The sequence below is a fragment of the Camellia sinensis genome, unplaced genomic scaffold (assembly GCF_055761805.1).
Source record: "Camellia sinensis isolate YWXY unplaced genomic scaffold, ASM5576180v1 Unanchor12, whole genome shotgun sequence".
NCBI classification, from domain to species: domain Eukaryota; kingdom Viridiplantae; phylum Streptophyta; class Magnoliopsida; order Ericales; family Theaceae; genus Camellia; species Camellia sinensis.
In genome coordinates, this window is record NW_028128998.1 from 2,279,796 (window position 1) to 2,295,804 (window position 16,009).

A 16,009-nucleotide genomic window follows, 5' to 3' on the forward strand; every position below is an offset into this window, starting at 1 on the left:
TGTACATTGTATGTAACCTCTACACTTAAGATGATGATTTACATCATCAGTTTTGCTGCATTTGTTTGTTCAGTTTTGCATAAATGAATTTTGTATTTGTCACTAGAAGACTTCTCCTCTCTCCCTTTTTGTGTATAAAAACCATCCTCTTGGGTTGGAGTCTATAAATTTTGCTCTCATCCTATATAGTCAGTTTACATATATAATTCTTCTTGTGTGAGAAAGTGATGTCATTGTCAGTTCGCCAAAGCTATATAGAAGGTGCTTTTGACTTAACTGGTTCCAACTGTCATATCCTAGAAGACAGATATCGGCATACCTCCAGCACCCACGGTGAGGCAGCGAATCCATTTTAAGGAGATTGTGGTATCACATAGGCTTTGGTTTGCTTCTTTTTTCTTATTTCAATATATATTTGTTATATATTTATGTTTATCAAATTGTAATCTCCAGTATAAAGTAGTTCTATTATTTCTTATTCTATAATCTGAATTTAATTAAATATGAATTTGTTTATTTTAATTTAATTATACATTTTGGACAACTGTGTAATCATGTTTACTATTAATCCATAACAATAATTAGACTTCATAAAAAAACAAGCATGAAGAGGAACTTAGACTGAACTCTCTCTCTCTCTCTCTCTCTCTCTCTCTCTCTCTCTCTCTCTAAGCCACGTGATCGTTGTAGACACAACCATCTCCCATGGTAGATCAACCGAAGAAAATGATCACTTGGCAAGGAGCACAAAGAAAATCAAAGGGATATGACTGAGAGGGAGGATGAAGTAATGGGTGATAAGAAAAGGCAGATCAAACCCACAATCTAGAGGATGAAAGGATGGAAGATTTAGCTACAACCAAACTGCGAGATGAAGATATCAATCTGTCCCAAGTCAAGCTGAATGAAGGAAAAGGACAAAAACCCTTCAAACAAGCCCTTCTCCATTCCAAATTCAATGAACACAGCAACGAAAAGAATTTCGACAGTGAGAATAATGAGGAATTAGTATAGGAATTCGGAATTCAAGGCATCCCCGAAGTAAAGATACCACCTGGGCTTCTTAGAAAAATCAGAGAACCATGGAAGAAATGTCTAATTGTCTGACTCTTGGAGAAAAAGATAGGCTATAAACTTTTTGTTAACAAAATGAAAAAGCTCTGGGGACTCTAAGCAAATTTCGAAACCCTGGATATTGGTAATGTATTTTTTATTGTCAAATTCGAAATGATGGATGAATACATGAAAATATACACCAGTGGACCATGGATGAGTATGGATCACTATGTGACCATTAGAAAATGGCAACACGATTTCAATTCAGATGCCACTAAGGAAGACGCTACTGCTATTTGGGTTAGATTCCCAAATCTACCAATTGAGTATTACAGCGAAAATGTGTTATTCCATATCGCTAAGGTTCTGGGAAGACCATTGAAGGTGGACATCAACACAATAATGGTAGCAAAGGGCAAATATACCCGTGTATGTGTGTCGTCAAAATGGATCTGAGCAAACCATTGATATCACATTTCTTAAGAGGTAAACATAAATATCTCATTTAATATGAACATTTGTATTCATTTTGCTTTTATTGTGGTAGGATCGGTCATTGGAAAGAAAATTCCTCTAACATCCCACCAAAGAAGACACAACAGAGCACCATTGAAGGAGAGGGAAGCCAGAATCGGTCAAATGAGATGAAGGACCTCACTGGGCCAAGCTCATCAAAAGCACATCAACCAAGAACAAATGGAAATAATAAGGAAGCTACTGGGCCCAGCCCAGCTTTGGCCCATGGATGATAGTCCAAAATAGAAAAAGGCAAAAAAGAAAGCCTAAGGCCTGGAGACAACCAAACAACACCCAAGAAACATATTTGAAGCCCTACAATACTCTCACGATGAACCATAACATGGTGGTAGTCCTAAAGCCCAAGAAGACCAAAGAAGTCATAAATTAGAGATGAAAAGCATAGAAATAGGGTTCAAATACAAACAAGAAAAATGCTTGAGAGCACTAATTAGTGCTCCCACTAATTAGGTGGCAGTGGGTCCCGCCATTAATGATGTGATGTTTTGGTCTTGGAGTTGTATTTTTTTTTTTTTTTTTTAATGCATTAGTGCTATTAGTGGTGATGTTTTTAGTGAGATGAATCATTGTTGTACCAACAAAAGGCCATTAACCTAGGAGAGAAAATAGCAGGTCAAATCCCTAAGATGGAATGTAAGAGATAAGATGCACGAGGTCATCAGAGAAGGCAAAAAAGTGGCCAATGAGGATGCAACAAACACAGGGGTTTCAAATCACACTGTCATTAACACAACTACTTAAGGCCTGAGCACCATCAATTCCAAGCAGATTGTCATCTCAAATACATCTCTTGAAGCAATAAACCCTAAAGCTAGCAAAGAACCTCCAGACAAAGCAAAACCCAAAAATGGAGGGAGAAGAGACTCCAGCCTAGAAAATAGAGATAGAATAGCTTCTGAAGAACACAATCAACCACAGAGCTTCGGAGAACAGAGTGATGTTATGCCTAGAACAAGGGAAATAAGCCTCTCACCTCGTCACTTTAGATTGCTGGATAGAGGAGGTGAAATTAAAGATTCAATTGTGGTGGCATTTTGAAGCAAGCCAGAGTTGGCACCTAGTAATAGTGAAATCCAAGCTTCCCATGGAAGAAAACCATCATGGAGTTAGGAATACTCTGGGTGTACCAAAAAATTCCCCAATCCCAAATATAACCCAAATGTCTGTTATGGATATGTTTTTTTAGAACTGTCATGGGACAGGAACTAACAAGTTCAGAAGAACTATGAAGGAACTGGTCTTTATACACAAACCAAATATCTTGGTCCTAATGGAAACAAAGGTGGAGCTAAGCTCAATGGGCATGTTCTTCAACAGCCTTGGATTCACAACATCTGCACATGTGGACCCAATCGGAAGAAGTGGAGGGATTTGGATGCTATGGAACTCAACCCAAGTCAATGTTAGGGTCTCTGAAACTAACTTCGAAATGATCCTTTCCAGCATTTCCAGACAAAACTACCCTGAATGGCTGCTCGCTGCTGTGTATGCTAGCCCTAATCCTAGAACTAGAGATGAACTCTGGGACATCTTAGAGAACATAGCACATAATAATCATATGCCACGGCTACTAGTTGGAGACTTCAATGACCATACTGATCTAGAGGAAAAACAAAGCTTCTCTACAAGCCAAAACCTTAACCAAAGTCAAAGTCGCAGCCGGAAGTACGTGACCCACATCAACAACTGCAACCTAATGGATCTAGGCTACATTGGCCTTAACCTCACTTGTTTGAACAACAGACAAGGTTGGCCAAAAACTCTCATTCGCCTTGATATAGCTCTTTGCAATACAGAATGAAGAACCCGTTTTCCAGAAGGCTTTGCTTGCAACCTACCCGGAACATACTCCAACCATTCACCTATGCTAGTCTGCACCCAAGGAAACCTTCCTTATAACCCTCTTAATAGGCAGTTTAAATTTGAAGCTGCTTGGATTGCTCATGAGGGCTTTAAAGATGTAGTTAATTATAATTGGGATCACTCTAATAATGACCTCCTTGATAAATTACATAATATGGCCGTTACTGCTTTGGACTGGAATAAAAATGTTTTTGGAAATATTTTTATAAATAAAAGATGGCTTCTTGGCAGAATTGAAGGCATTCAAAAATCCAAGCTAGAGTGCACACACACAACTTGCAAGTTTTGGAGAAAGACTTGATTGACCAATATAATCAAATATTCTATTAGGAGGAGCTGCTCTGGTTTAAAAAATCTAGATCCAAATGGATCACTCAAAGGGATCATAACACCAAAATTTTTCATCTTACTACCCTGATTAAGAGAAGAAGACTTAAAATTGAGGTTCTTAAAAATGAGAATGATGTTTGGATTGATGACCCCTCTGAGCTAAAAAACATGGTCCTAAACTTTTTCAAAATTTTGTTTGATAATCCTATTGCCAACTCTTTAGACCACTAGTGTAATAAAGCTATTGTTAAGTTGTCTGAGAAGGATAATAAAGACTTAAATAGGGCTATCACTCATACTGAGATCAAGAAGGTTACGAACAATATTAAAGCCTTTAAAGCTCCTGGGAAGGATGATTTTTAGGCTATCTTCTACCACAAGTACTGGGATAATGCTGGCACTGATGTGTGTTCCTTTGTTAACAATTGCTTTGCTAACAACTCTATTTCTGAGGAGATCAATAGAACTCTAATTGCACTCATTTCTAAAGTCAATAGCCCTGAGAGAGTGAAACAATTCAGACCCATCAGTCTTTGTAATGTGACCTACAAAGTCATTACAAAAATTTTGGTGGATCAAATTAGACCTCTCCTCGATAATATTGTGAGACCTAATCAGAGTAGCTTTATCTCTGGTAGGAATACCAGTGATAACATTATCATTACGCAAGAAGCTATTCATTTTATGGGACGTATGAAAGGCCAAGCTGGTAGTATGGTCATGAAAATTGATCTTGAGAAGGCCTATGATAACATATCCTTGCACTTTCTTAGAGAAACTCTTCATGAGTTTAATCTAAATGAGAAGTGGATTGAACTCATCATGTGTTGTGTCACTACTGTGCAATCTTCTATTTTGTGGAATGGAGAAGCTTTAGAGGAGTTTAGACCTATGAAGGGTCTAAGACAAGGGGATCCTTATCTGTTTGTGCTTTGTATGGAAAGGCTTTCTAACATGATTAGCCATTTGGCTGAAAAGAAAAACTGGAAGGGTGCCATAATTGCAAAGGGTGGACCTTGCATTACTCACCTTTTCTTTGTAGATGATCTTATTTTATTTGCCAAGGCTGATTCTAGACATTGTGACTTGATTGCTGAAGTTATGGAAGAGTTTAGCTCATTTCTAAACTTCAAATCAATTTCCAAAAATCAAAGCTTTTTATGTCACCTAACATTGACAGAAGAAATGCTAGGGAGTTGAGTAGTATATGTAATATTCTTCTGATTTGGGGAAGTATCTGGGAGTACCTATTTTACATCAAAAAGCTAACCGTAGCCATTTTAACCTTATTTTGGAAAAATGCAAAACAAGTTAGCTGGGTAGAAGATGAAAATCCTGTTTATGGTAGGAAGAACAACTTTGATTCAATCTGTTACATCTGCAATACCAACATATTCCATGCAAACCATGGCAATCCCCATGAGGGTGTGTAATGATATTGATCGTATTAATTGAAATTTTCTCTGGAGAGATACTGTGGTGTTACGACCTAAACCCGTCCCTAAAAGTTTGGATCATAACCGGCCAGTTATCACTTGATTACCTACGGCCTCAAATGAACATACAGAATAATTATAATAATGGGCCCATAAGCGGAAGCAAACAACAAATGAAGAAGTCCATTAAGATGTGCCAAAATTATATAGCTTACATAATAACACATTCACATATTTACATGCCCATGCAAAAACTTATGAACCATAAGAAATTTCATACATATAGTTTACATAACCCAAGACCATAAGCAAAAGAAAAACAAATCTCATAGCATGATGTGAGTCAGGGGAAAAAGCTCCATCTTGGAAGCATAACTCGACAGGTTCGCAAAATAGCTCTTGAAGCTGACCCTATGGTTGGGCTCCATGCTGCTGATCACTTACATGTGCATACATAATATAGAGTGAGCGAAGCTCAATGAATAATAGTAGAGTAAAGATAATCGAATGAATAATCTTGAATTAACAGAAAGCATATTATGTGAACATCCTACTTTTCCAAATTTCATCCTTCATAATAGTAACCATAATCCTTCATAACATTATCCATAGTCACCTTTACAGAACGGTCTCAGGCCCAACATATCAAAACGGCCTCGGGCCCAGCATATCAAAACAGAATGACCTTAAGTCCTTATTGCACATGTCATATAACGTTCAAAAAACTCGTTCATTTTGATCAAAACACAATATCAGAATAAGTTATCATACCTGGATCAAAATAATTAATTAACAACATATCTTTACAATACTACTACTTACAGTGCGTTTGGTCTTGCGGCGATGCCTCCAGCACACGACCTACACAAAACATGTCCCATACACATTTGATAAATCATTTGTTTCAATTTGTACACCTTTCTTTAATTTCTCTCTAGTGTTTAATGCTAATCTTCTCTACATGTGAATCACGTGCAAAGCATGTGCCAAAGATGTACTTTAAACGACCCTAAATGTTCATGACTTAAATTAATGTTTCCTACAACAATTTCATATGTTTTTTATTGAAAATATCATGTTTACCAATTTGAGGTTTAAGGAAATAGGAAAAAGCAAAGGGAAACTAAGTTAGGGTAGGAAATGGCATGAAACGGTTAAAAGAAAATAAACAGCCTTCACTAATTTTAGAATATCTATTTGTCTACTTAGAATTTGGATGTGAGTTGATGACCATTAGAAACTAGACTTCTAGGGCTTGAATTTAGGCTCAAGAATCACTTAAAAAAAGAGTTCGAATGAAGGAGATATGCATTTTTGAAGTTACCAGGTATAAGTTGAAACAGGGCTGGTTGCACGTGCACCCACTTTGGCCGCTCGTGCAGTGACTGGGCCGCTCGAGCGGTGGTTTAAGCAGAATGCATACCTCTATTTTTCTTCATGTTCCGTTCATGCGGTTTGGGCAAAATTAGACAATTCGAAAATGGTTCAAAGTGTGAGCTTTCAAACCCAATTCCAAGTCAAGATCTCAAGTAATCTTCCTTTAAAACATGAAATACTAACCTTATACAAGGGTAATCACAACTTCAACACATCAATCTTGCTTAAAGTTCAAAATCAAAGTCTTATCTTTTCATAGATTCATGAATTTCATATACAAGCTCCATATACATACAAACATGGTGAATCTTTCAACAAATCTTGGGTGTATGAACCATCTAGAGTCTATTTCATGGAATAATCACAAGAATGAACTCAAAACAAACAAAAATGAACAGATTAGGGCTCAATTTCTTGCATTTAGTTCTAACTATTACATATCTCAAACCCTAACTCATAATTCTCAATTTATTCTTGATTTCAAGCAAAATGTGAAATATATACAAAGATTCCAAGTAGATTATCATACCTTAGTTCAAATATAGGATTTGCCCCTTGAATCTCTTCCAAATCCCTAGCCTTTCCTCTTCCTCTCTCTCTAACTCACTCTCTAGAGCTCTCAGCAAAAAAAAAAAAAAAAAAATGAACACAAAAGCTAGAGATATATAAATTAAGTTAATTAAAACATTACTAATCATAATTTTACAAAATTTCACCGTAGGCTCTAAAAATCATTTTGATCACAAATATGAAGTCGGTTTTAGTTTATCGTGCCTCTACGGCTTTCAATTTTCAATTCAAAGTTCCAATTGCAATAGATTTTCCTACATTCAACAGATATAAATCCAAAATCACATAATTCACATACTTAAACTTGTAAATTTACATCAAACACATAAAGACATGTATAATTAAGCATAATACGGGTTGGGTTATCACATGTGGATAGGAGGAGAATTCATCTTGTTAAATGGGATGATGTGTGTAAGAGCAAAAAGTTTGGGGGGCTAGGAATCAAGAAAGCTAGTGAGCAAAATGTTGCCCTGCTCTCCAAACTTGGATGGAAAATTCTTAATAATGAGAATATCTTGTGGATTAAAGTTCTCAAGCCAAATATCTCAAAAATTCCTGTCTTTGCAACTGGAATAAAAGAAAGAAGGGTTCTCATGTGTGGAGAAGTATAGCAAAATCCAAGAACATCTTGAAAAAATGGCTTAAATGGTCCATTGATGCCAATTCTAGTGTCAATCTATTGAGTGATTGGTGGTGTGGTGACCAACCACTGGAAGATACTATTCCCCACTCCCTAATCCCCCCCTGATGTTGGTTCTGAGCTGATTAAGGTGAATTCTCTCCTTAATGAAAAAAGTGATTGGGATGTGAATACTGTTAACCAGAGTTTCCCAACCAGTGTAGCTGATGCTATTATTAAAGAAAAAAACCCCCTCTTTACAACTCAAATACTGATCAACCACACTGGATGGTTGCTTTTCAACATCCAGTGCTTATAGTTTGTCTATGCAACATGATGAACAAAGCGAAAACTAGCAGTGGCTTTGGAAATGCAAACTTCCCCAAAAGATTAATTGCTTCCTTTGGGTTGTGCTTCATGGAAAGCTTCTAACTAATTGTATGAGGGTGAAGACGGGGTTAACTGAAAACCCATCCTACCCTTTTTGCAATGAGTTGGAAGATTTGGATTATCTTTTTAGAAACTCCTCTAATACTAAGGCTGTGTGGATGGTTGCTTTTACTAATTGGTACCTAGAGATGAGAAATTCACCGTGGAGGAATTGGATTTTAAGTAACTTAAAAAATAAAAACAGTGTTGGTAACAATACTCCTTGGTACATTGTGTTTTCAGTTGTTCTTTGGCAAATTTGGAAAAGTAGAAACTCAAAAATCCTTGAAAACAAAACTCTTAGCATTGTTGAGAGTGTCAAATTTATATCAGTTTTTTCCAGAGAAATTAACCAAGCTTTTAGAATGTCTGTTACTAACCCAAGATCAACACTTACGCTAATCAAGTAGGTGCTTCCTCATTCAGGTACCCTCAAGATGAACATTGATGGATGCTGCAGAATTGTGAAACTTGGAGGCCTTGGAGGACTGATTAGAGATGAAAAGGGAGCATAGATTTGTGGCTTCTATGGCAGACTAGAAAACTGTACCAGCCTTGAGACAGTGCTATGGGCTGTGTACAAAGGCCTTACCATTATCCTCCAAAAAGGCTTCAACAAAGTAATTATCGAAACAGATGAGGAGGAAGCGGTGAAACTGCCTGTAGAACTGGAGAAAAACATTTTCTCAGAGGCTTCATGGAAAATGCAAGAATAACTTTCAATAGATGTCAATGCACTACACAACACGTCTATAGAGAAGCTAATCTATGAGCAGACGCATTGGCCAAGCTTGGGCAGGTCAACCTGAGGATATGCTTGTTGTTAATGACCCACTTGCGGAAATCAGAGCTCTCCTAGTTTCAGACATGGTGGGCTTAGTTAGGGAAAGGGCTCAGTCTCAGTTTTGTTGTTTTAATTCAGATATATCTATAAAAATAAAAAAATAAAAAAAAAAGAAAAAGAAAACAAGCGTGAGATAGTCATACTGTCATGTATATTATCCCATCCATGCCAATGCCATAACTATTGACAACACTGATAATCCAAAACAAAAGATTGGAGTCCTTCAAAACACACACTTAATCCAAAATAATTAAATTACACACTTGAATTATTTACTTAAGTAGCTACATCCTTAGTGAAAGAAATAGAGGGCCTAAGCAAAGATGGTACCAGCAGCTCCACTTCGTATACCACGAACTCACCATCACAAGCTCATGTCTTATGTGTAGCAGCTTCCCTTGAAAATATAGCAACCAAAAAAAAAAAAACGTTGAACAATATCAATTATCACTTGAAGCAAAATAAAATATTAGCCATTAATAGTTTGTAAATAGGAGTTATTTAGAATCATGGAAAAATCTAAATGCTTAGAATCTGATCATAAAATTAGATATAATCATGAGATGGAATCCATTAAAAATGTGTATCTTATCATCCCATATGAAATGATTGTAAATTTTGTGCTCATAGAAGAGCTGCAAAATCATTGCGTAAAAGAGCACCTTAAGTTCAGTTATTAGGCTTGAAAAAAAGTAAAGAAAAAAAGAAAGAAGCATAAATGGCCATTTCATTGAGCACATTGTTACACGATTAGTTGATATTATAAAGGGTGAATTACACTAACATTTCCTATAGTTTAGAACTTGTGTCACTTTGATCCTTGACTTTTCAATTATGGTACATTTGACTCTGAATTTTGAATATTGTTCCAAATAAGGACAATCAAAGATATTTTCTTTGTAAATGGTCCATTTCAAGGGCAAAATCATCATACAATTTATTTTGTATTGGTTAACTTGTATTTTTTTTGAAATGTAATGACATTTTTTTTAATGAATAATACTGAAATTTTTTTAATTATAAAATTTTGTTTGAATTGATTTTTAGAATCAATTTTCAGGAATTTTTTTTCTAAGAAATTAAAAATTAAATTGGTGAAAAAAATTAATAACACATCATTTTTATATAATTTTATCTTTTGGGAGGGTAGAAATAATTTTTTAAAATAATTTTTTTGATATTTATTTTTGTTAAATTAGTTTCATTTTTTTCAAAAGTCAAACATAGTGACAATTTTGATGTTATTATTAAACCAATTCATTAAATCAAAAAATCCAAAACTAAAAACGTTTCATATATTAAACATATCGATTACACATTCAAAGTCTAATGACTATCAATTACATAATAACCATAAAAAAAATCTATTAAAAACAAATACAACCATCTATTACATTATAACCATCCAAAAATATCAATAAAAACAACAACCCATTATATAATCATCATCCATATATATACTAAAAATTAATTTAATAAAAAATATACAAAAATAAAAGATTTATTATTTTTATATAATTTTTATGTGTGGTAGGTAGAAATAATTTTTAAAAATTTAAAAATAATTTTTTAACATTTATTTTCTGTCAAATTAGTTTATATTTTATCAAATTGACAATTTTGCCTTTGAAATGGAGCAATAGTGTCTTCATTTGTCTTTATTTGGAACGGAATTCAAAATTTAAGGTCAAATGTATCACAATTGAAAGGTTATGGATCAAAAAGTGACACAAGCCCCAAATTACAAGGACCTTTAGCGTAATTTGCCCTTTTGTAAAATTACAATAGAAGTGGAGAACTTGTGAAAAAAAGAAAAAAAAAAAAAAAAAAGGAAAAAAAAAAGGGCTTTGACCAGAAAATTAAATTTGAAACAAGTTGGTTTTTCAAATATAATGTGTTAATGTAACTAAATACCAGACCATTGTTTGGTCATGAATTGATGTGGAAATAGAACTTACCACAGAGCCAAAGGTACTTGTACTAAAATAGGACTTGAATATTTTGATAAGAAAATAGAACTAAAAGAAACCCAAGGTTTGCACTTTGCAGTTAAAAAATCTTGGTCACAATTTAAAAAGAAGATTTTAACGTGTAAACAAGGGTGGCCTACAAACAATGCCCACACAGAGGAACACGAGAAGTAACAAAATCGAAGTGAGACATACCGATTTTCCTTAAAGATTCCTTTGTAGTCTAGCCATATTCAATACTGCAGTCACATAGAACCAATTTTGTATGCGGTCCAAGAATTTGAAGTAGGCATATCTCAATGGACTGTTACAAAGCATAGTGCCAAAAACTCCCCAAAATCCGACGGTGAAACCAATCCCCATGCTAACATAAAATCCTGAGGTAATATACCTGTCCTCATCTTCTTGAATCCCTTTAGTAGAAATTGGAGGTTCCACAACCGTTTCCTCTCCAGGACACTTATTGGGTACGGGACGCCCACAGAGTTTTGGATTCTCGGAATATGCAGAGGCATCAAAGCTTTGCAATTGAGTGCTTGATGGAATTTTTCCCGACAAGTTGTTATTTGACAAGTTCAATACACCAAGAAAATTTAGATAAGCAAGGCTTGTAGGAATCTCACCAGAAAGTCTATTTGCAGATAGGTCAAGAGCTTCCAACATCTTCATCTGACCAATCTCTTGGATGATTCTTCCAGCCAAATTGTTTCTTGACAGGTTCAAGGAAACCAACCCTGCAAGACTCGCAACCTGCTGAGGAATTTTTCCAGTCAATTTGTTGCTAGAAAGATCAATCATTTTAAGTAGTCCCAGTTGTTTTCCGTACTCCCTCTCTTGTCCTTTCCATTGAACCAATGCATTGCTCTCATAAGTATTGAAGAAATGTATACCGTAAGATGGAATGTCGTAAGATGGAAGGTCGGCGAAAACGGTGGTTTCTGAACTATTACTTTGAACCAAAGCAGAAAAATTGCTGAAACATTGTGGTAGTTTCCCTGATAAATCATTTTGAGAGAGGTCCAAAACTTGAATATAGCTAAGGTAGCAGATATCTTGAGGTATGCTTCCATAGAATTTGTTGGATCGTAGACTAAGAACGATTAACATTGTGAGATGCATCCCTATCCATGCTTGCATTTTTCCTGTGAATCTATTTTGCTCCAAGTCAATAATTTTCAACAATGTGCATTTATTCAAAGACTTTGGCAATCTCCCAGAGAAACTATTGTTGCGCAACTGCAATGCTTCAATGGCATTTAGGGAACCTATTGAGCTAGGAAGTGCGCCAGAAAAATTAATGTTGGCCAATTTGATAGCTCTAAGTGATTTCAAATGTTCCCAACAATTTGGAAGTCCTCCTGATAATAGGTTACTTGAGAGGTCAAGATAGGAGAAAACTTCGGTGCTAGAAATTGCACATAAGAAAGAAATTGACCCCGAAAACATGTTTTTGGAGAGATTCAAAAATGTTAAATTGGATGGAAGTGGAGGTATTTGATCTGTAAAGCGATTAGAACTAAAATCTATGCCGATAAAATCAGTAAACTTCGAAGATAAATCTGGTAACAAGCCAGTTATTTGGTTGCAAGAAAGATTTAAAACATTTAACTTGGGTGATAGATCCCAAAACCAACTAGGGACAGTATCTGAAATTCCAGCTCCAGAGATATCAAGCTTGGAAATTTTATTTTGCTTTTGAAGCCATTTTGGGAAATAAGGCCCCAACTTGCAAAATGCCAACCATATTTCACGAAGTTGAAAAGGAGGATCCCAATCAGAGCTAAAGTTCAAAACTAGTCGGTTATTAAAAGACAAGTCCAAATATTGCAAACTGTAGAGGTTTGAGAAGTGGGCTTCAGAGATTATGCCTTGGAAAGAATTCGAAGTAATTTGGTTTCCAGACAAATCTAGTTTAACAAGACTAGGAAGTGGTCCAAAACTTTCTGGGAAAGGCCCATTCAATTGGTTGTAACTGAGATCCAATTCCCTCAAGGATGAAAATGTTGTGAAATTAGGCAATGTACCACTAAGTTGATTCCCCCCTAAGTTCAAAGTCTGTAATGAGTTCTCAGATCGAGATAACTTGTGAAGAATCTCAGAAAGTTCTTCTTTTAAATTGTTGAAACTCATTTCTAACGATTGTAAACGACTTAGATTGACGAACGACTTTGGAATGCCACCTTCTAGCTGATTAACAGAGAGATTGAGATGTACAAGGGATATCATGTTCCCAAAAGCATCAGGAATCGGACCTTAAGTTGGAAAGGTTCCCAAGCTGATGAGGAATCGGACCACCAAAAAAATTTCCGCTAAGATCTAAATACTTCAACTTCTGCAATTCAAGCAATGAAGGACTAATCTTACCCGTGAAACCACGGAAATGAAGATCGAGCATGGTTACATGACCACTGTGGTTGTTGCAATGGACTCCACTCCATTTGCAACAGTGTTTCTTAGCTTCTTCATTCCCCCCAAAAAAAGAGAAAATCACTATCATCGACAGCTTCTTTAAACTTGAGGAGAGCTTGTCTCTCCCTCTCTATGCACCTGATTTTATTAGCAGCTTCAACTCCTGCTGAGGTGAGTCCAAGAACAGGTATGTAGTTTAATAATAATAGTGAAAGCACAACCACAAACACATGGAGAGGTTGAATTGATTTTGGTAACATGTTAATAGTTTTTGTGACCATGATGGATGGCCAAAATTTGAAGGATAAAAAATTTTTGTTTGTTGTTTTTCTGAGTTCTGTTTGCCATCGAATGGCCACTTCTTATACTATCTTAGATTGCCATATATTTTTTTATTTTTTATTTAATTTTTTTAAAAAGAGAGAGACTTGGGAGTCAATGAAGAAGTCACGGCTACTGCGAAGTCAGTCATTGATATCTCGGCATTACTTTTTGAAAAAGGGCACACTGTACACACCCATTTGAAAAACAACCGTGTATCACACGTATTATTATGTATTTTTGTGATAAATATTATGTATTTTATGATAAATGGTAAGAATTATGGTAATTTGTGATTCAGAAATAAAATTATATATTTTGTATTAATATTATGTATTTTTGTTTGTTCTTTTTCTGAGTTCTGTTTGCCATCGAATGGCCACTTCTTATGCTATCTTTAGATTGCCATTTTTTTTTTTTAATTTTAAAATTTAAAATTTAAATTTTAAATTTTAAATTTAATTTTAAATTTTTTTTTAAAAAAAAAAAGAAGAGAGAGACTTGGGAGTCAATGAAGAAGTCGACACGGCTACTGCGAAATCAGTCATTACATCATTACTTTTTGAAAAAGGGAAACACGATACACGTTTGAAAAAAAATGTGTATCACATGTCTTATGTATTTTTTTTTTGATAAATATTATGTATTTTATGATAGCTGTTACTCCATCCGTCCCATAATATTAGTTCCTTATTCCATTTTTTATTGTCCCAAAATATTAGTCCTTCTTCAAAAATTAAGTACAAAAATAATATAAATTTCCTATTTTGCCCTTCTTTTAAATTCATAAATAATATAAAAAGTACAATTATGACATTGATATTCTCAAAAACATGTACTATCAAAGGGTAATTTTGAAAAATCAACTTTTTTAAAGTACAATAATTGTACTACCAAAAAAAGTTGAATTCCCCAAAAGAGACCATTATTTTGGGACGGAGGGAGTATATACGTTTTGGTAAGAATTATGATAATTTGTCATTCAGAAATAAAGTTATATATTTTGTATTAATATTATGTATTTTTATAATAATGTTATACATTATTTTATCTAAATATTTTTTAATCACATAATGTATAATAATACCACAAAATACATAACATTATCACAAAAATATATAATTTCATTTCTCAATTACAAATTATCATAACTTCTATCATAAAAATATGTAACACACAACAAAGACATGTAACAAGGTGGAGGGGCATGTACTATATAGTGACGACTTTAGAAGTTTTTTTAGATAAGATCACTCCGTTTGGGAAGAAAAAAGCCAGGCTTTTTTTGGCTAAAATAGCCACAAAAAAACAAAATAGGCTATTTTAGCCACAAAAAACAAAATATCAAATCCAACTCATAATCATTACAATCTTCTCTCACAAAAAAAGCTAAAAAAGTCAAAAAGCCAAAAAGCCCTTCCCAAACCAGGCTAAAATAGCCCAGGCTAAAATAGCCAAAAAGCCAAAAAGCCAACCCACTTCCCAAACGGAAGCTCAAAAAATTTAAGTTCCACAAACTTTATAATTTTTTTATAGAAATATATACTAATTAACATTTGAATTTTCTCACCTTAAGTAGAATACATTTGTAACAAATTATTATTGTCTTAACAAAATAGAAAAAAATACATAAATTTTTATAATTGCGTTCGACCAACTTTTTTTAAAAAAAAATTGTTGTATAATAATCTCATCATCAATAGTGTCATTTTTTATTATATATATAATCATTCAATCATTCAATTCTATTCTACAATTGATATCTCATTTGGTTTTCAGTTTTGAGAAGAGAAATGTAATAGCGAGACAGATTAAATTCATAAAAAAAAAAAAAAAATTGAAATTCTAAGATATGCTCTCAAAATGTGGTATTATAAATACTAATTTTTAACTTTTCACATATTCAAATACATAAGTCCGCCCAACTCTTTTATTACATTATGAATTTATAGATATAAAATTTAAAATCTCTTACATTTGTCAAGTTCCTAATGGAATCGTTTTTGTTTTTTTGATAAGATCAATTGATTACTAAATAATTTTTTTACTATAATTTTTTTTTTTTTCAACACTTCTTGACAACTTGACCGGTGGATGGGATGGCATTACTATAGGATTTTCCTTTGAAAGGGAAAAATCAATCAGTGGTCTAAAAATAATCTTTGGTTGTTTAGAGCTGTTGGATTACAAAAAATTTAAAAATAAATCTTAAAATAATAGATTTCACATCACTATATATCTTAAA

The 16,009-nt window shown here is 34.2% G+C and overlaps 1 protein-coding gene across 1 annotated transcript; it reads right to left on the bottom strand.

Annotated features, from left to right (window-relative positions):
- Window positions 1-11,238: 11,238 nt before the first annotated feature.
- Window positions 11,239-13,260, bottom strand: LOC145814695 (receptor-like protein EIX2). Its single transcript, XM_082911703.1, has one exon. The coding sequence runs from the start codon at window positions 13,258-13,260 to the stop codon at window positions 11,239-11,241; it is 2,022 nt and encodes a 673-aa protein (XP_082767829.1).
- Window positions 13,261-16,009: the final 2,749 nt, after the last annotated feature.

Bases quoted from the DNA above. Each gene is read 5' to 3' on its own strand.
- LOC145814695 (XM_082911703.1), bottom strand. From the start codon at position 13,260: ATGATATCCCTTGTACATCTCAATCTCTCTGTTAATCAGCTAGAAGGT.